The following is a 20,283-nucleotide window of genomic DNA, read 5'->3' as shown; positions in this document are numbered from 1 at the left end:
CCAGAAGCCTCCGTTTGACAGTTTCAACGTTGCTCTCAGCTGTTTTCTTTGATGTCCTGTGGGCCTTTACTTGAAGCAATCATTTTTAGTTTTTTGACAAACCTCAATTTGCTTCATGTACAAGTTAAATGTAACATTGATCAGATGGGATTTTTTTTCTTTGGAGATGGGTATCTCTGAGGTTCTTTTTGTTTCTTATCCTCATAGTTTGACAGATTTCATTTTTTTTCAATTCCTTGCAGCCATTTTAGGGTTGACAATGATAAATTTCAGCCTGAAGACAAAACGTCCGTTCTCTCTTTTTGACACCTTATTACCTCCTAATTTATTGAGTAGCTGGAAAGTTAATTTCTGGTTAGTGGTTTGGTCTTTGCCACTGAAGTCACAGATCCTGGAATGTATAGCTTTGCGGATATTTACATTAATTGACTTTTAAAAAAAGAAAATGAATGAAACTTGTTTGAAACCATTAATTATGCTTTGATTTACACTTTTTTATACGACAAGTTAGTCAAAAATTATGGGGTTAATATAGTGCACCAGTTCTCTGCAGTAGAGATGAGCGGGGCTGATAAAAGAGCAGGTTGGCCCGCCTGCAGCCCTGATGAAGTATGTGTGTGTGCGTTTGTGGGAATGTGTGTGAGAGACAGAAATGGAGTTGCATCAGTGCATGACTATTTTGACAAAAAGAGTGACATGTGCTGGGGTCAGGAACAAGCCACCTGCATAGGAGTATGTTTAACACGTTTATAACTTTGAAAGACCCTCTTTCGCCCAGTGAAGAAATGCAACTGGTGAAAGATTTTCAACACTCTTGCAAAAGCCCATGCTCCAAAACCCAAGGCTAAAAGAGGCAGCCTTTAGGTGAAGCGAAAGATCGTCCTTTCTTTAAAGTCAATGTTTCTGCCAAGTGTAGAGAGACTGTTTGACTAAGGACTACCTGTATCATCCTTTCTTGTTTTCTATATAAGAACATGCTGGTACCTTTCTTGTTTGAGCATAACTGTGGTAGTGTAGGGTTGAGGGTTCTTAATGGAGCATGATTTTGAAGCTTTGTCATGCAGCAAACACTGCAAAAAAGGCTGCAAAAGTGCAGCCTGTAACTGAAAATAGTTGCGTTGTGTCAGTTCATTTAAGCTTGGCTCACTTTGTTCTCCATTTGTGACTTTTTGATGTCTCTTCAGGTCATGCGGGTGAAGTTTGTTTTTGGAAACGGACACTAAAGTTTTAATTGGAGTTCATGTCACAAAAAGCAAGGTTAGTTATATTTATTTATAAAGCCGTAAGAAAAAAAGCTGAAACTGTTTTGAAAAACAGAGTTGAGCAACAATTCACAGTATTTCATTACTATAAACAGCCCATATTTTGGGCTATTTATCACTTGGAAAAACTGTTAATGGGCAAAATACATGCAACTTATTACTAGCATTGTTTCACTCTGTATGGGTGATTTCTAACCCGTGACATGACGTACATTACGCTGAAGCAGGAAATGTAAATATTGTGAGTCCTCACTAATGAAAACCGTCACTTTTTAAATACATCACAATCAAACATCTGTCTTCAATTTAGTGTGTATTCTTGTGTTTAAATAAGTTAAATAGCTGTACATAAATCCATATTCAAACTGTAAACAACATTCTGTAATCATATGACCTATTGTCCCTGCCTTGGAGTGATTTACTGACAAGCCTGAGGCTAACCAACTAATTACTCATGAGTTGAGTTGATGGAGTATCGTGTGCATGAGAGTCACGAGCAGATATAGATCTGACAGCTGAAGCGGGAATTTTTTTTTTAACAATCTTATACCTGCTTAGCCTGAAGCCCTATCTAAGTTGTGGTTGTTTTTTTTCGTTGAATGTTTAACCAGAACATTTTAAACATGTTTCACTCAGAGAACACTGCTGATGTTGATCTGATAGTGGCCTTTAGAAATAATGTTGAAGTTTCCGTCTTTGCAGGGCCTGTGTGTAATCCAGACAGTCACTAAACTTTGTCTTTTCCCCTTTCAGATAACTTCATGTGGTATTTACAGATAACAATGTTTGGACAGTCTTACAACCTGATTGTACAAACAAGCAAATCAATTTGCTGCCTAACCTTGGAAGTGTTAAGCAATGTTGTGGAAGTTGGCTCCAAACTGTGATTCATTACTAATGTTATTTTAAAGTAATTCTTTTGAAATTTTCCTTCCCTCAAATATGTAAAGCATTACATAAATTATTTCACTTTTGTGTTCCTTTTTTTTTAATTACGTGTGGGAGAAAATCATAAAATCTGAACTGATAAATGTACCACAGAACAACAGATGAAGGGTGATATGGCTTAATATATGGTGGATTTGCTATGGCGACCCCAGAAGGGAGTGGCAGAAAGACAAAGAAAAAAGAATTATTTGATTTAACGATGGCTATATTTGTAGGAAAAACCTTCAGCCTTAGCTTTATGCTATATTGAAGAATGTGTATTGAGCTTATGGAGTTCACACTGGACTGTCGATAGCTGAGACTAGCACATGTCCGCCACCTACAGTTAAAAGAGATTTGGTCTGAAATGTTGAAGCGGTGCAAATCTCTGGAATCTTGCTCCAGGCTTTTTCTTTCCCAGCTCTAATCCAATATATGAAAAACTTGATGTCATATTTCCGTCCGGACTCTAGCTACAATTATTAATTTCTCCTTCATGATCAGTTTTCAAATGGTTGGCGCTGTTTGAAGGGGAAGTAATCTATACGTTTTCTACCAAATCTCAAGTCCGTGATTGGTCAAAGTTCAACCTAGTTAACTTTCAACACAGATTAAATAAACGTGTCTTTGTATGTAGCGCCCGAAAGTGGTGGTAGAAACTTGCATAGCAATGCGTGAACATGTGACTTTTGAAGGAGGAAGCCCAAAACACGCATACACATGCATTTACAAAGACTTATTTTTGGGAGAGGGACATTGCCAAAGGCAGTGTGAAAATAGCTTTATCGTCCCTTAAAAAAAATGGATATTTCATTTGGGGAGGGGGGTAAATCAAATAAAATACCTGTGGCCTCAGGAAGACAAAAACAAATACTGCCTAAAAAAGAAGAAAGATTACCGGTATTACGCTTCTTAAAGTACACAAAGGACAGACAGATACTGGCTTTATTAAAAAATTAGACACTTTTTGTGACAAAAATATAGATCTTTGGATCTGTGAAAAGTCAGTAACAATTTTCGCCTTTTACTCAAACTGTTGTTAATGCCTGAGATGCTGATTTATGATATGTTCACCTGGACGCTGTACTGTGTGCATCAAGAAACACACTGCACCATTGCTGAATGTCAAAGTCATGGCGGGAAGGCCCACAGATTCACCTCCAAGCACTAATGCAGACTCTAGATGACACGTGCTAAAAAGGTTGCAAAAACTCCCTCCAGCCCAACAATTGGCTCCTCCCATTGTAACCTTTATTTGATTACTGGAGCATGAGGGAAAGTAGTTTGTAAGTGAGAGAACATTTTCATGACTAGATGTAATGAGGTCTAAGCATAAAAAGAGATTTTGTTTAAAAACTCTCCTGACTTTGGGATATCTCACCTCCTAAAGTAAGTTTCACGTTTGATTCAGTAACAAGTGTGAAGCACCTGCATAGCCTCCTTATGTATGTTATCTCAGGGTTGCATAACAGGCAAGTTCAGTCATGTACATTTATCTCTTATAATCTGGTGCCAAATATCTCCGGCCTCCCTTTCATAGCAGGCGACGTCCCCGTACCTCAGATTGGGAGATCAGTTATCAGGCTTTGGAGCCAGCCAGCTGCACTGATGGAGCGACAAAGACGCACATCTTCAGATGAAATAAGTCTGAGGAATCTGCGCGTGAAACTCTGAGGCTATCAGGTGTCTGTGGCTGATCAGGTGACAGATTGGAGCTTTTTTTTTCAAAAACAAGGAACGCAAGACTTTGATTTTTTTCTCCAACCTTCACAGAGAGCTGTGTCTCTACAGCAATAGTCCTAGCCAGTAAAATGTTTTTTTAAGAAAAAACAGAACAAAAATACATGTACAGTAAAAATGAACTAAGCAACATTATGGCCATTGTTAAGATTTATCTTATCGAAGGTTTATCCAATTTTAAGTCATATCTTTATTGTAATACCAACAAATATTACACACATCAGACCTTTCTGCAGAACATTTTGATGTCTGTAGATTCTGGATTGGGTCTGGCCTAGATGTCAATAGGAGCCAGTTAAATATATTTTGACAAATTCTGACTATTCTTAATGTATGTGTTGCTTAATGCCACCTTGGATATGCTTATTGAAAAACTCTGTCATTGATGAATAGAGTGTGGCGTAAGGGCACTGTACAATCGCATCACCCGTACATCATAGGTTTGTGCAACTTACACTTACCTGACAAATAATTGAGAACACACTTACCAATGGCATGTTCCAGTTTCATGATGTGTCTTGAGGTGGTCGTACAAGCTTCAAGGGAACTGCAAGACACACCTGTGCTTCCTTAAGCTGCAGTTGCTCCTGTCTACGACTCTCCAGGGCCCTGGACGACCCAAAAACCTACACCACCCCTATGGATTGACCATTGACTCTATAAAGCAACGCTCACAATCAGCGTGATTTGGGCATCGATTTTGCATCGGCTGCCCTTCTTTCAAGGTCCAGCGAATTCGTTGCCTGACACCATTCCAAAAATGTGTTCATAAGCTTGACCCTCCCGACATGTGTGGGAGGAGCTACTGCCAAACATTTTTAGCCTGATTGCTAAACAAAGTGGCGTCTTTCTGTATGTATCTCATTTGCAATGCATGGAAGACACGGATGATTTTTAGAGATCAGGTTTATTTTTTGTTCTACAAAAGCATTGGTAAACATGTCTCCATGTCTGCATTAATGCGATCATTCAGAGATTCAAAAATGAATGGATGGAAGTCCAGGACAAGACCGGTTGAATTGGTCGTCCATGTTCGATTGTACTCCATTCGCTGATTGAGCCACTGAACAAGTCACATGCCCAAAGCTCAGTCCTTTATTGGTTAATTTGATGCAGCCATTACCATTGACTTAATATTAAAACCGGACGCCCCTGACATGTGAATTGCGTTCGGTGTGAACATGGCTTAGAAGATATGGAATAAGTAATTCCATCCCCCTTGCATTGTAAATAGGAAGTAGGAAGTCAAAATTCCATAGATTTCTATTGAGAAATAAACGGCAATTACTCAGTTGTTGTATTTGGCCGAATAACCTTTTTGCTTTGTTTTTCTTGCTAATTCTAATTTTTATGATATATATGTCTTTATCACAAGTAATCAAGTGTTTAACTGGTAAATCAGATGCCTCAATAAAAGTATGTGGTGCCTGGTGGGCCCCACATCCAACGTTTGAGATGTTTGATTGACAGATTCTCTCGAGCCTGCTTTCAGTGGAAGGGGTGTGGACTTATAACAAGCTCACTCCTGATTAGCGAAAAACATTGACCCAGACCCCTCGGACCAGTCAATGCCTACTAACCTCATCTGGCTCCAAATGGCAGCGTCTGTATCGCGGTAAAATAGTGAATAAATTGGCTTCATTTCACTGGAGCCTAAAGTAAAGCTATTTCTATGAGTGATGTCATACTCAGTCCAGATCTCTAATACAGACAATGGGGTCAACCTCCCATGTGTGACTAAGGCTTAAAGGGTTTCCAGAACATTTTCAAACCTGTCTGCACCACAGAGACTTTGAGGGGCTTCTGCAGAAGACATAAGGCACAACAATGCATATGTCAAATGTGCTTTAGGAACATAACCTTTATCTCAAAATCATAACGACAAGTATGCTTTGTGTTTCAACAAGCACGTGACTTTGAGAAAGTCAGGTGTGTGTCACAGGTTTTCTCAGCTGACTAAAGGAATGACAGCAATTTTTGTTCCCCTGCGATGAAGATCATGTTTTGAGTTTTTGTCGTGTTTGTGTGGCATTTTTCTTATTAAAGAGGAAAAATGTAAAAAAAAAATCATTTAATTTTTGTATTTCTGAGTAAATCTCCTTTTTAAATCGCTGTCAATCCAACTGTCCCAAAGATGCTCGGTTTGAATTAAGGAGCTTTTGTGATGTCACAACAGCCATGCGCATTGCACAAGCTCCCTGATTTGCCCTGTCCAGTGTGCACAAGCTCAGGTGTGAGAGAAGAGAAGATGGATGATGGACATTGCTGCATTCCCTGCGCGTATTTTAAGTCCGTCCAAGGCTGGATTTGATTATTGGCCACACATATTTAAAATTAAACTTAAAGTTAAAGTCCCATTTGTGTTCTCTGCATCTGTGTTTCCTCTCTGACCGAGTTTGAAGGTATGCTGTCCCGCATTAACCCGAGAGGGCGAAAATAAAGACAAGAATAAAATCAGGGATTTATCTTTAATTTTTTATTATTGCCTCGATGAAACTAAGAAAAATATCATAAAGTTCAAGAGACCCAAGCAAAATGGCTGCTTATCCCGCAGTGGGTCTCTGTCTGGCAGCCAACTCGCTTCCCGGGAGCCGGCATATTGATTTGGATTGCTCCATCTCCATCGGCCCTGCAACAGACTGTTCAGGGTGTACCCGCCTTTGACCAACAATAGCCCGGACAGGTACTGTTAGGGGATTGGGTTCACATGGGTACCAAATTGGGGCCCGCCACTGAAATTGTGCTTTTTACAGCACTGAAATCAACACTTATGAATAATTACTGTGGTAAACACAAACTCCATTCCAAATGTTGTTGAATGACTTTGTCTAACAATAAATTAGACAAGACAATAGAATGTAAAAACATGACCTGAATAATTTTGTCAAATGATGAATTTTATGTTTTAAGTTCATATTTAGAATTACAGCATAATCCTGTATTTCAGTTCTTTTCTTTGTACACAGCCATATATTAGTTTTCTCTATTTCTACTAAATAAAAAGAAATGGGGACAACGGAGACTTTCTAATAGTCCTGGTAGAAGTAGGGTTAAAGAAGACCATTTGTGGAAACATGAGTTGAACTTGCATAACTGGGAAAATAAAAATCCCTTCATGATGCAATATTAAATATTGTGGCTGTAAATGAGAGCTGAGTGGATGAACAGTTTTCTCAGACACAGACGTACCAATGGCGTAAAAGGTGCAGAATCAGTATGATTATAAAACAGTGAGCAGCAGTGATCTGAATCTTTTTTTTTTCTTGGCCAATCTCTTTGCTGTTGTTTAACCTTCAGCTTTACCCACCAAACGAAAGGAATGAACATCAAGACTAGACATGTCTGCACATACATTAGATTCCTGCAGAGAGACATGTTTTAGGTTTAGTTTTAAAAAAGCAGTTCAGAAATTGAAATGAAAATAATTGTTTTATTTCACAAATCCCACTTTTATGCTACTTTAGCTGAAAGCTTTCACGTCAAAGCGGTGAACGCTAAAGGAAATTCACTTCAGTTGGTGGACTATATGAAGTCTTCATAGGTGTTGACACTACTGTTGAACTTCTCATGAAATGTCCAATGGCAATTTCTGTCGCTCTATATGCGGCCGTGATGCAGAGGTAGAGCGGTTGATAGCTGATTAGAAGTTTGCAGCTTTAGTTCCTGTCCTGCCCGTTCATGTGTCGAAGTGTCCTTGGGCAACACTGAACCCCACATTGCTCCTGGTGGTTATAGGCTGTGTTTGGCAGGAGAGCCGCCATCAGTGTGTGAATGTGCGTGGGTGAATGGGACTGTGACTGTAAAGCCCTTTGGGCCTTCTAAAGCTACATACACACCGGGCATGTGATGTGCATTCAAGGATGCGCTAAACTGGCATTCTTGAAAGCGCTTTTAGCATTTAGTGTTCACACTGGACTGTCGCTACCTGATATTAGCTTATGTTCTCACACAGATGGAAGAGGCTTGGTGCGAAATGTTCAAGCAGTAAAAATCTGGCAAATCTTACTGCAGGCTTATTTTTTTCAACGCTGTATTACAATTCCACCTGGGCACAAACTGTAATGATTAATTTCTCCTTCGTGATCACTTTTTAAATGGGTGGGACTTCTGTGTATTAAAAAGGACCTGATTGGTCAACCAAGTACCTGATTGGTCAAAGTTTACCTGGTTTAATTTTAGGCACGCATTCAGTGGCCATGTGTTTTATACATGGAGTCTGAAAATGGACCTGGAAACTTGCATAGCGACGTATGAGAGTGAGAGTTTTGAATGCCGAAGCCTGAAATGCGTTACACATACACATGCGTGTACGTAGGCTTTTCTTTGGAAGTGGTCTCTTGACTTTGCGTTTCCAAACATGCGAACATAGCTTGAGCCTGAAGCTACTATGAAAGTATACACCATTTACCATTTACAGCCGTGGTAGGAGATCCAATGTCTTGTATCCAATTGCATCAGCTTTAAATGAGGCCCCCTTTTAAGATATTGTTGTTGGTTGGTACTCTTATAAATTTTATTTTATTTTTTTGTGTTCTTTATAGTGAGGATGCTTTGCTATGATTTACCTGAACACACCCCATTTGATCCAAACTTACCAGAAGACTCAAAGGCTTCTGTGTGGAAATGAAAATGGCTTTACTCCAGTTAGAAATAGAAATAAAAACATTGACCACCACGCCATGAACCTGCTATACAATAAGCACTGGTGACAAGGTAAGGTGTACTGGTGTTTTTTTATGTTTTTTTCATCATCAAAAATAAGAATCAAAAACGAAAAGAGTCAGAACACTAGGTAGTTAAGAAGCAGGAAGCCAGACAAACAGGATGCTTAAGAATACAGTACAGCAAGTGGCCTTCTTCCCTCTCTTTGACACCTATTGTCCTTAGTTTCGATAACCTAAATTCCTAACAATCACAACATTCTTTTTGCCACTTTCAGCTCTGCAGAAATGTCCTTTTCTGCTGATGGGAGACAAAGATACAGGTGCTAGTGGCATCGTCTGCAAAACTCTCTAGCAGATTGTACCAAAAAAGAACAGTTTATGTTATCTGGAACAAAACTCTGTATATTTTCAGAAGGTTTAACACATAAAAAATTATTTTTATAAATTTCAGGGATTTTTTAAATTTCCGTTGTCTTTGTTGAATGTCGATTGCGCCATTATATCTTTTTTTCACGCAAGAACTAATCAGCAGGTTGTCCAAACAATATTATCCTATTGACTACACTGTGTGCCTACCCCCACTTGGCCATTATCCATTTGTTTACATGCTGTCCCGCTGGTTTCCACTCCTTCACAACCAATGTTTTGGATATAGTTAAGTGGATGCATCAGAATTTAGCACAGCAGAGAGCTCATGGTTTGCCGTTGTAGGTTTCCCATTCTTAGATGAATCTAGGCTTTTTTTTTCCAACATGTTACTAATTTAATGTTGTAATAAAGAAAATATTAATACATATTATTAACATAAAATACAGTAAATGTTTTAATATCGGAAAATTGATTATCTTTAGATGAACAGTAATAAAAATAGTATTTACCTGTGTCTGTGGTGGACCTGAAACAGAACATTAATGGGGGACCTTTCTGTGTGGGGTTTGCATGTTCTCCCCATGCATGAGTGTTTTTTTCGGGGGACTCCAACTTCCTCCCACCGTCCAAAAACATGCTTTATAGGTTAATGTGTTACTCTAAATTTTCCCTAGGTGTGAATGTGAGTGTGCATGGGTGTATGATTGTGGCTCTACAACAGACTGGCGACCTGTCAAGGATGTCCCCTGACTTCCCCCACAAGTGGCTGGGATAGGCTCCGGCAGCCCCGTGACCCCGGGGCTGCCGCGACAAAACGGGTTTAGAAGATGAATGAATGAGTGTTTACCTGTAAAGAAATTAATAAATATTGACTCAATGAAATAAGACACACTTTAACCTAAATAAATTTGGCAAAAATGACAGATTATCTTGCATTTAGCATCAATGCAGTGCTAGAAAAAAACAACAAATATGTAAATGTTATCTGTTAAATTTGGATTTGGACGATTTTGGGGTATTTGGGGATTTTGTACCTTTTAACCATACTAATACTTGAGTATGAAAAGGTTAGAGCTTTGCTTAACTTTTGACAGAACCTTAAATTAAAAACAAAAACAATTCTGTAAGTATGCAGACAGTCCCAACAGTTCACCTGTAGTAAAGTCTAGTGTATAGAACATATTTGTGTAACAGAGATGGCTTTATTGTCTTTAAGGTTTGGTTCCAGTCGCAGGTGAGGCGTAGCACCTCAGTCTGTCCTGGAAGAGGCGGGTCTAACAGTGCAGCAACACCTTATTAGGTCTTGTAGGTGTGACTGTGCAGAAGAAAAACACTTTTGGTGGCCTCTCAGACACACACAGCCTCTGTGCGCTGAGGACACACGACAGTGTCTGCTGGAGAGAGTGTGTCCAACTTTCTGTGTGGATTTTTCCTTTCACACAGAAGAAGCTTCATCAAGCCTCCCCTCCTCATCCCACTCTGAAGACAACATGACAGACCCATCGACCAACATGCGGCTGAAGCTGCCGATCACCTGCTTCATCCTCCAGATCATCCTCATCATCCTCTTTGGCGTGCTGGTGCAGTACGATGAAGACACAGATGCAAAGAAGCATCATCATGGCAATCATTCTGAATCCAAGTCTGACATCGAGAATGATTTCTACTACAGATATCCAAGTGAGTGTGTTGTAAATGTGCATTATTTTGGAAGGTCACATGTCAATTTTTTCTCCTATTTACATCATTCAGATGATCCAAGCATCCTAGTATCCAGAATAATTCTTTTTATGCAAAAACATAATATTTTTACGTGAAAAAAATCACATTTTTAAAAATAGTTTTTGAATTTTAATAGTCCAGAAAAAACTGAAGTAAGTCCTCCTCATCATCCCGGTCAAAGCAAACTTTGCCCTCAGATCAATAGTACAGATACTAGTTTTAACTTACAAGATCAACAATGTAGAAAAAAACGAAAAGCAAGAACAGGACTTTTCCCGTTACTTTTATTTACATAACTGTTCCGCTTTTTTTTCCTTTTTGCCCACTTTAACCCGGATTTTTCTCTCCCACAACCTTTCTCTGTGACAAAATTGTAACTGTGAAGGATGTTCACGAGCAGCTCATTTCTTTGAACAAGCTTGGATGCACAGTTGTCTGTTATAAAAATGCATTCAGGGAGCAACAAGCTGATGAGTGGAAACACAACAGCACTTTATTCTTTAATGAGAGCATTCCATTTTTCTCTTTGTGCTGAGCTCTTCAGTCTTCCAGCCTGCTGCCGTCCCGTGGAGACAGATACACTGGTCCCTCTCATCATTTACTTCCTGATTTATTTAAACTGTCAGAGTAGAAAAAACATGTTTTTCTAGGATCAAAGCTGTCATTAAAAAACTGTATATTCATAAACACAGACAGGAAGTGAGAATGTGAGAAAATGCTTTGGTTTCAGATACATTTGTTTGTTTTTCTTTAAGCTTTTCAAAGACAGTTTTAAGGTGTCTCAGTCACATAGTGCAAAATCAATTTCTGAAATTCTCACTTGAAGTCAAAGCTCCACCTTAAAGTTCTGAGTGTTCTGAGTTGGGGAGTGTCTCTCAGGTGAGTGGGAAGTCTCCTTAGAATTAAGAAAGATTGTTCTCTTTACATAACAGTGGAGAAAGCTTTATCGCACAACCCTCTACCTAAAACAGGTTTCACGGTATCATCCTTTTGCTCTTCCACTGAAATGTTTATTTTTATGTTTCTAATGAGGTGTTCAAATGATCCAGTGAGTCTTTCTAAGAACACATTGTTGCAGAGGTTCTGCTCTCTTACCTTGAAAAAAGGTTTAGTTTAATTACTGGTAGTTCAATTATAATTTAATTAATTATAATTTATTCATTCATTCATCTTCTATTCCGTTTTATCCCTTCCGGGGTCATGGGGCTGCTGGAGCCTATCCTGGCAACTAGCGGGCGAAGGCAGGGGAAACCCTGGACAGGTCGCCAGTCTGTCACAGGGTCACAAACACACACCCATGCTCTCTCAAATTCACACCTATGGGCAATTTAGAGTAACTAAGCATGTTTTGGATTAATAATAATAATTCAGTTTAATTAAAAAGGTTTAATTATCAATTCCGTTTCATTTCTGTGGTATCTTTCTTACGTGAGAGATATTTAAAGAGCTTTAAAAGAGAAAAAAAAACAACGCAAAACTGTAAATGATAAACAATAGAAAGAAAATATGAATAAAATTAAAGATTGTTACAAAAAATTGACAGCTGGTTGATTCCACAGTCAAAAAACCTGAAAGAATGTATTTTTAAAGCTATCAGAGCTACATTACCTATATTAAAGCTATACTAAACCTGAAGAAGTAATAAAGCCTAAAAAAACTAACCAAGAAATAAAAATGAAATAAAAGAACTAATGGGATGTTTGTTTGGGTTCATCATAGAAACTTGTAGTTTATTTTGAGACCTTTGTGTTGTTCTATCCAGGGAAGAATGAGATTTAGATATGATTCTAGTTTTTTTTTTAATCTTCCAACGCAAAAGAAAGTGAAAGTAGTTAAACAAACATAATAAAAGCAAAGGAATACATTGTTAAAAAAATTAATGTAGAAGAATTGCCTCAATAATTCCCTCCCTGAACTTATCACATTTATGCATATATTTTTTACATAAATAAAATATAATAATTATTCACATTAACACAAATCACATAACTTTTAAAAAAACATCAAGGCACCAAAATAGTCTAATTCAATGGGGTTTAACACATAAAGGATGAATTAAACAAGGAAGTTTAACATTATAGCTTTAGGACAATTACAGCTGTATCACAATTTACTGTTAAATGTCTAATTTGATCATTTCTTCCACTAAACTGAACATCCATGCCAGTCCAAAAATTGTTTTGTTTTTTGCTCTCGTACATTTTCAGCTCAGTACATTAGTACTAGCAAACCATGTTGTTGACTTCAAAAACAACTTTCTGGCATGTCAAACTAAGATTGATTTCCATGAGTCCATTTGAGTGGAGAAAGCTGATGTCGGCGTTCTCCTTGAAGTCCCGCGGTGATAAAGTCCAGTTTCTCACTGCTGCCAGCATCATTTTAAACTCTGTTCAGCCTAGTTTTTTTGTCTTTGATCAGCGTTCCCCCTCAGTATTGTGGCTTAATTAAATCAACTAGTTCTTTATGACGCCAAAAGACAAGCCAGGATGTTTTCCTATCTATACCTATCTATACAAGTCAAACATTGCAAATGCCTGTGATTTTTAAACAGATCTTAAAAGCAGTGTTTTGCTTTAAAAAATATGAAAGAGTGAGGGGTGGATTTTTTTTCAAGGTGTCAGTGTCTGAGCTGGCGCTCCATGGTCATGGGAGCTGAAAGAGGAGTTCACCTTCCCGTTTCAGGGATATTTACACAACTTGCATCACGGATCCTAAAGGCATGCCTGAGAAAAAGAAACATACTCCAGTCTGTCACGCTCCACGAGTAGAGTGCATGTTTCTTTTTATGTAAACTTATGCAGGTTGCAGAACAACGTATACCTTAACTGTTCCTTAAATGTGCCTTTCCCTGCTTATGTGAAGTGCTGCCCAAAAAAAAAAAACACCTGGGAATACGAGGAATGTTCCTAAAAATAGAGAAAAAAGAATTCAGAATACAGTAACACTTTAGTTCTCCTAATCACATCCCTTTGGTAGAAATCTGGGTCACTGGGAAAATGCATGCATCTAGGCCAAATTTTGGACAAAGAGATTGGCAAGCCCTCTGTGTAAGCATGCCCATTAACAGTCGCCATGACGACAACAGCAGCTGAGCTCAATATTGAGTTTGAAGCACATAAGAGAGAAATTAGAAGTGAGGATGGGAAAGTAATGCAGTTTTAGCCCCTAAATAGACTGCAAATGTGCTTAAGGTCCCTTGTGTTTAAGGGAAGCTGAGGGTAAACATGAAACGCCTACAAGAGTCAGAATTGAGTTACATAAACAGCTACTGAGTCACGTTTAAACTTGATCTCCCAGTTAAAGTTTGCACAATGCCTCCCAGTGACTTTGCTCTTGACTGCATGAAGGTGCATGTGTTGATGGAAGCAGCAAAGGGCAAGTTTGGAGGTTGATATTGTGTGACTGTGACTGCACACAGGTATCTGTCACCGCAGTCAGGCCAGTAAAAGGGCAATGTTTGTTTCAGTGTTTCTGCCCTCATGCAGCAACTACATGCTATGACTCGCAGACACTGCCTTTCAGCCCACAGGACCTCCATTGATCGCTCCGTTAAGAATTTGCCAAAGAACATCCAAGTGCACACACCTGAATTTGCCATTTTTTTGCATTTAACCATAATAATAATAATAATAATGATAATAAACTTTATTTGTATAGCACCTTTATAGAGAAAAATCACAAAGTGCTTCACTGTAAAACACGGTTAAACAAAATAAAACACAATAAAACACAGTAAAACACAGAGTACAGAGAAAATTAAGAGAATGCTATATTAAAAAGATGGGTTTTTAGCTGCTTTTTAAAAGTAAACACTGAGTCAGCAGATCTGAGGCTAAGAGGAAGGGAGTTCCAGAGGGATGGGGCCACACATAATGTTTTAAAAGTTCTAATGATGTTTGTTCTTCATTCTTCAGGCTTCCAGGATGTCCATGTGATGATCTTTGTCGGTTTCGGCTTTCTCATGACCTTCCTGCAGCGCTACGGCTTCAGCAGTGTGGGTTTTAACTTCCTGATAGCAGCCTTTTCCCTGCAGTGGGCCACGCTGATGCAGGGCTTCTTCCATGGACTACATGAGGGCAAAATCCACATCGGGGTGGAGAGGTAAACATGCAAATCCAAAAGATTCAGGGCCACCTTCTTCCCAGAGTTTACTGAAAGACTCAGTTCTCTTTCCATAAATTTTATTAATTCTGGCCATGGACTAGAAATACTTAAATTATTAAAATAATTCTGACTACCTCTGATAATTCTAAACGTTAACTTTTTCTTTTCTAATATAAGACTTGGCACATGTTACAGTAATAGAGCACACCGTACAGTCAAATAACATATATAAAACCGTACTTTCACATGTTTTTTGCACTCTGACCCACAAGAACTTGTGTTTTTCTTCCTATCTTAGTATGATCAACGCTGACTTCTGCACCGGTTCTGTGCTGATTTCATTCGGAGCCGTTTTGGGTAAAACCAGCCCCGTCCAGCTGCTGTTTATGGCCGTGTTTGAGGTCACGCTGTTTGCCGTAAATGAGTTCATCTTGCTGACCCTTCTGGGAGTGAGTTACTTTAAGATGAATGTTTTTAAAATATTTGAAGAAGAGACTCTTGTTTTTTGTATTTTACTCCAACCTTCTTTTTTTTTATCTTGAACCAAAAGCTGTGGACTCATTCTGTTTCAGACCAGAGACGCTGGAGGCTCCATGACCATTCACACCTTTGGAGCTTACTTTGGTTTGATGGTGACACGAATCTTGTACCGACCCAACCTAGACAAGAGCAAACACAAGAACTGCTCGGTGTATCACTCAGACCTGTTTGCCATGATTGGTAATCCTGAGATTGAACATGAATTACAGTTTCACAACTCTCCTTGGGATTTTCTTGGTGGATTTTCTCATGCATTTGTCTTCCATATAGGAACTCTTTACCTGTGGATGTTCTGGCCCAGCTTCAACTCTGCCGTCACAGAACATGGAGACCCTCAGCACCGCACGGCCATGAACACCTACTACTCTCTGGCAGCCTGCACTCTGTCCACGTACGCCATGTCTTCCCTCACAGCACACGACGGCAAGCTGGACATGGTGAGGTTAATGAATAATAAATGCTGTAGTTTACAAATCCATAAAAAGATAACACAAATAAACTCAGTAACATTTTGCATGATGAAACTGAAGCTAAGGTGAAGAAATGAAAAGCTCTAGAAAAGTGCATTAAAAAAATTAAATACTTTATCCCAGCAGTCAGCAGACTATTTATTTTATCAAGATTTAAACACAGTAATTCATCATATAAAACAAGATTTTTCCATTGTCTAATATGAGACGCACCCCAAAAAGAACAGACAATGTGACGGAGTCACCTGAACAGGTGCCATCCAGCCGATCTGTCAAGAAAGGAATTTCACAAATGCGAGGCTGGTAAATCATCACGGGATCAACCAGCTAAGTTCTTCCACTGATAGCTGTCAAACGTGAGCAGGATTAAGATTCTGCGCAGAAGCTTGTCCATGAGTTTTGACAAGCCGCTCAGCTTTTTGAAAGTGAAGACAAGTTAATCTCCTGATAAGAATCATTTTTAAGGCTTATATGTTCAGGGTACTTGCCTCCACATGGATTAACAGCAAATGCTATTGGAACTTAAAATCTGAATTTTCAGCAAAAAGGAAAAAAAAAAAACTATTCGCACAGCTGCACATGTATTCTTTTTTATTAATAACATACCCATTTGAATAAATTTAGAAATACTTTTTCACAATGGTGGAACAATACACTTGATAGTCAATTAAAAGCTCTTATTCTATCTATGTTTATTATTTTATCTGTGTTTAATTTTGCACGTTTTTGTGTCAAAAACAATAATTTAGGCAGCTGGTGACAAGACCGTATGGGTCATTAGCAGGAATTTCTTCTTATTATTTATTGTATGTTACAATTAATAATAATATGAATAATAACAATAAAAAATATACAATTAAAATAAATATTAGGTGAGTGTTTGTTGGCAGTCACCTAAATAAAAGGTGGAGATGTTGAATTAAACATATTACTAAATTGCAGTTGAATTGTTTTCATCGCAGGTCCACATCCAGAACGCGGCTCTGGCCGGTGGAGTAGCTGCAGGAACAGCCGGTGAAATGATGCTGACGCCTTTCGGCTCCATGATTGTTGGATTCTTGGCTGGGATCATCTCTGTTCTGGGCTTCAAGTACCTCACAGTGAGGAAAAACGCAGCATCTTGTGTTAAACCCGTTAGGAGCTGAGCTGAAGCACATTGTTTTATTTTTTTACGAAGACCCGTGGATGGGTATTATTTTAAATTAAATTTAAAAGTAATACTTTTATTTCAGCCCTTGTATTTGTAACTCTTATTTGAGGGGGGGAAAACAGTCAAGTCATTGCAGGGTCAGCATTTCTCTCTTCTGTTCTTCATCATCAGCCCATTTTGGAGAACAAACTGAAGATCCAAGACACCTGTGGTATCCACAACCTGCACGGCATGCCTGGTGTTCTTGGTGCCATTGTGGGAGCCGTCACTGCTTCTCTAGCAAGCAAGGAGGTTTATGGAGAGGGGTAAATCCTCCACCTTTGTTTCATTACATTCCAGCAGATTATCAAAGGTTTTACTGAGTTTATTTCAAACCTCCTTGAAGAAATGGTAACAAGTTCTTGGATGGTTTTTTTAAATGTCTTTCTTAGTCTTTTTTTTAAAGATTTGACAAAAAAAAAAAAAAAAGTTTTTATACATCCAGCATGTTTTTTAGTGGAAAAAAAGCAATGCTGCATGCTAGTTCTGAAATCATTTTTTGTTTCAACATGTATACAAATTTGAAATTGATCATCTTACAGTTTGGAAAAGGTGTTTCCTGATGTAGCCAGCGGTAAACGAACGGCATCTGACCAGGGAGGAGTTCAGGCGATTTCTCTCGCTGTGACTCTGGGCATGGCTCTGTTTGGAGGACTCATTGTCGGTAGGTGGTAATTCTCCTTAACAGAATTTAATAAGCGGAATTAGAACTTGTAAGCAACATGAACACTAAATTAACACAAAAACTATGAGCAGATATAGCTGTAAATGTATACTAAACAAGCACTAAACAAATGAGGATGTTGCTTTTTTATAATAAATAGCACAGATGTAGCAGGAAGCATCAGACCAATTCTGTGTCAAACCAATTATTGATCAATAATGAAACAGAATTAGCAAAAATCGTTGTTGTATTAATACATTTAAGTTTATTTGCTGTCAAAACTAGCTTTATCTCTGCTCCATTTTAATTGGTTTTTGTTCAATTAAAAAACTTATTTTTCTTTAAATATTAAAAGGTCTAATAGTCTATACCATCCCTGTAATGTCCCAAATTCCTCTTTCCCATGCTCAGGTTTTATTCTAAAGCTGCCCATCTTTGGTGCTCCTCGGGACACCACCTGCTTTGAGGACAGCCTCTACTGGGAGGTGAGAAAACCACAAACACACACACACTTCAGTTGTGCAGAGACAAAAATCTGCACCTCTTTTTGCATCACATTGTTATTTCATAAACAATTTCTTTGGAAAAAAAATATTTCAGATGGACAGTTTTAATCACTGCAATATTTTTGAACATTCATGCAGGTGTTCAGTTGAGAAGAAATGATTGTGGTAAAAACAATAAAATAATGATCCACAAGCATCAACAAATGATAAGATGTTAAAAATAGGTTTTTAAAAAGATGTAAACTAGGCTGCAATGCAGGAAAAAGTCAGAAATTGCAGTTATCTGTTAGTAATGTAGAGCTGCTTTCTAACCACCAAGAGGCGCCAGCTCACCATCCAAAATAAGGAGGAATCTTGACTGAGGCTCAGACAGAAGTGCAATAAATCAGCAAATGATCATAATACTTTGTGAATGAGTATTTAAAAGCACGTATTAAACTCCCATCTAAGTTATTTTCTCTTTGTTTGTCTGAATTACAAACATTTTACGTTGGCTGAAATGAAGAAACTTAATAAAATATAACAGCAGTATAATGACCTTCAGTCAAGAGGTGCAAAATTAAAATGCTTTGGTGCTTTCATTTTGTTGCATTTTTATTTATTTTTAACAGTCACTATCTGTTTGGTCTCCAACAGCAAATGCAGATGGAAACCTTTTTTTCTTTTTTTTGGTGTCATTTTGTGTCTTTTGCTTTTTTCTGGAGTTGTCATATCAGAAGTCTATAAGCATGTTCGTATTTTCAGCTTATCTGTTATTTGTCTTAGGTGCCCGGAGAAGAAGAGTCTCATGAGGATCAGTTGACCACTGTGAAGACAGAGGAGTCCGACAAGCTCAACAGTTAAACATGCGCACAGGGAAGCCAGAATATTATAGACGCTTACACAGTCTGAGGTCACAAGCACCATTTTGTATTGTGTCAGCTGCCAAACTTTGTTTTTACATGTAAAAAGTTTTTTTCTACTCTTTAGACAAGAAGAAATAAATGAACAAAAACCACCTTTTACAGGGTAGTGTCAACTCTAACCACCAGAGGTCAGTATGGAGCTGTGCTGGTCTGTGTTGCATGTGAATCTGCAGAGAAGTGAATTGCTGAACTTGCTTTGGAATGGAGCCATAAACACTGGCGTGTCATAGAATTTGACTTTTCCTGTAGCTTCAGACCAAAGAAATGTCAAACCAGACTACCACTTTCAATAAAATGACTAAAGGAGATTTATAAAAGGTTGCATTTTTCAATGTCTTATTTTTATTTCATCTTATTTTATTATATTAAGAGTGCTCAGAAACCGATTTCATACAGATAATGTGTGTGCTAAAAGGTAAAATTATGAATATCTACTTAGCCTAGATAACTACTGATTAGGAAATGTATTTTATTTTAGATACATTGATGTATATATTTGAATCTTTGAAGAATTTGAACTGACCTTAGAGGGATGATGTGGTCTACCTGAAAAAAATAAAATAAAATGGACATTTAAACCTTTTTTTGTTTGTATTTACAAAATAACATGTTGAATAGATATTTTCTTCAAGTTTTAACATTAAATAAGTATAAAGAAAATCACATTGATCCCCAGTATGAAATTTAAGAAATTAGACTTTTTATAATTGTATAGGACTGAAAAATGGAGCTCTATGGTCAAGTTTCTGCTCTGTGAGAAAGTTTAACCCTCAATATTTCTTCTATTTTGAGATTTTAATAACTGACAATCATAACACTGAGCTTATTGCACCAAAAGAGTTTTGATTTGTTTAATTTAAAGGAATTATAATTAAATATAGTAGAATTCATCCAAGATTAAAAGAAAGATTAAACAAATGTGTTTTATTTGCAAAGGTTTTACAGAAAATGTTAGTTTGAAAATAAAAAAGAGCTATACAAAAAAGTTATTGTGATCAAGTCATTGCCAAGAATACCAGCGCAGGGGTGAAAAGCTTGTTACAGGACGTAGAAAATCCTCAACTCCTTCTCTGCTCTTTCCGCTCATCATGACCCAAAGGTCAGTTTTTAAAACAAACCAAATGAATGGAGCAACACACCAGTTTAGTACAGCAGCTGCACTTTTCCCAGGTCAGAACTACTGTAATTCCATAACGGTTCTTCACGTGTTCCAGGAAGTTC

At 38.0% G+C, this 20,283-nt stretch overlaps 1 protein-coding gene across 1 annotated transcript; it reads left to right on the top strand.

Moving 5' to 3' along the window:
• The first annotated feature begins 10,332 nt into the window (after nucleotides 1-10,332).
• rhbg (RhBG-like protein) lies at nucleotides 10,333-19,626 on the top strand. Its single transcript, NM_001105091.1, is given in 10 exon segments — nucleotides 10,333-10,642; nucleotides 14,599-14,785; nucleotides 15,087-15,237; nucleotides 15,361-15,508; nucleotides 15,599-15,765; nucleotides 16,761-16,898; nucleotides 17,120-17,253; nucleotides 17,530-17,651; nucleotides 18,063-18,136; nucleotides 18,923-19,626. Coding segments are annotated over 10 exon segments (1,389 nt in total). The 5' UTR covers nucleotides 10,333-10,452; the 3' UTR covers nucleotides 19,001-19,626.
• Nucleotides 19,627-20,283: the final 657 nt, after the last annotated feature.

Source organism: Oryzias latipes, chromosome 16, assembly GCF_002234675.1.
Source record: "Oryzias latipes chromosome 16, ASM223467v1".
In the NCBI taxonomy this organism is placed as follows: Eukaryota; Metazoa; Chordata; class Actinopteri; order Beloniformes; family Adrianichthyidae; genus Oryzias; species Oryzias latipes.
This window is presented reverse-complemented; position numbering and strand designations above follow the sequence as displayed.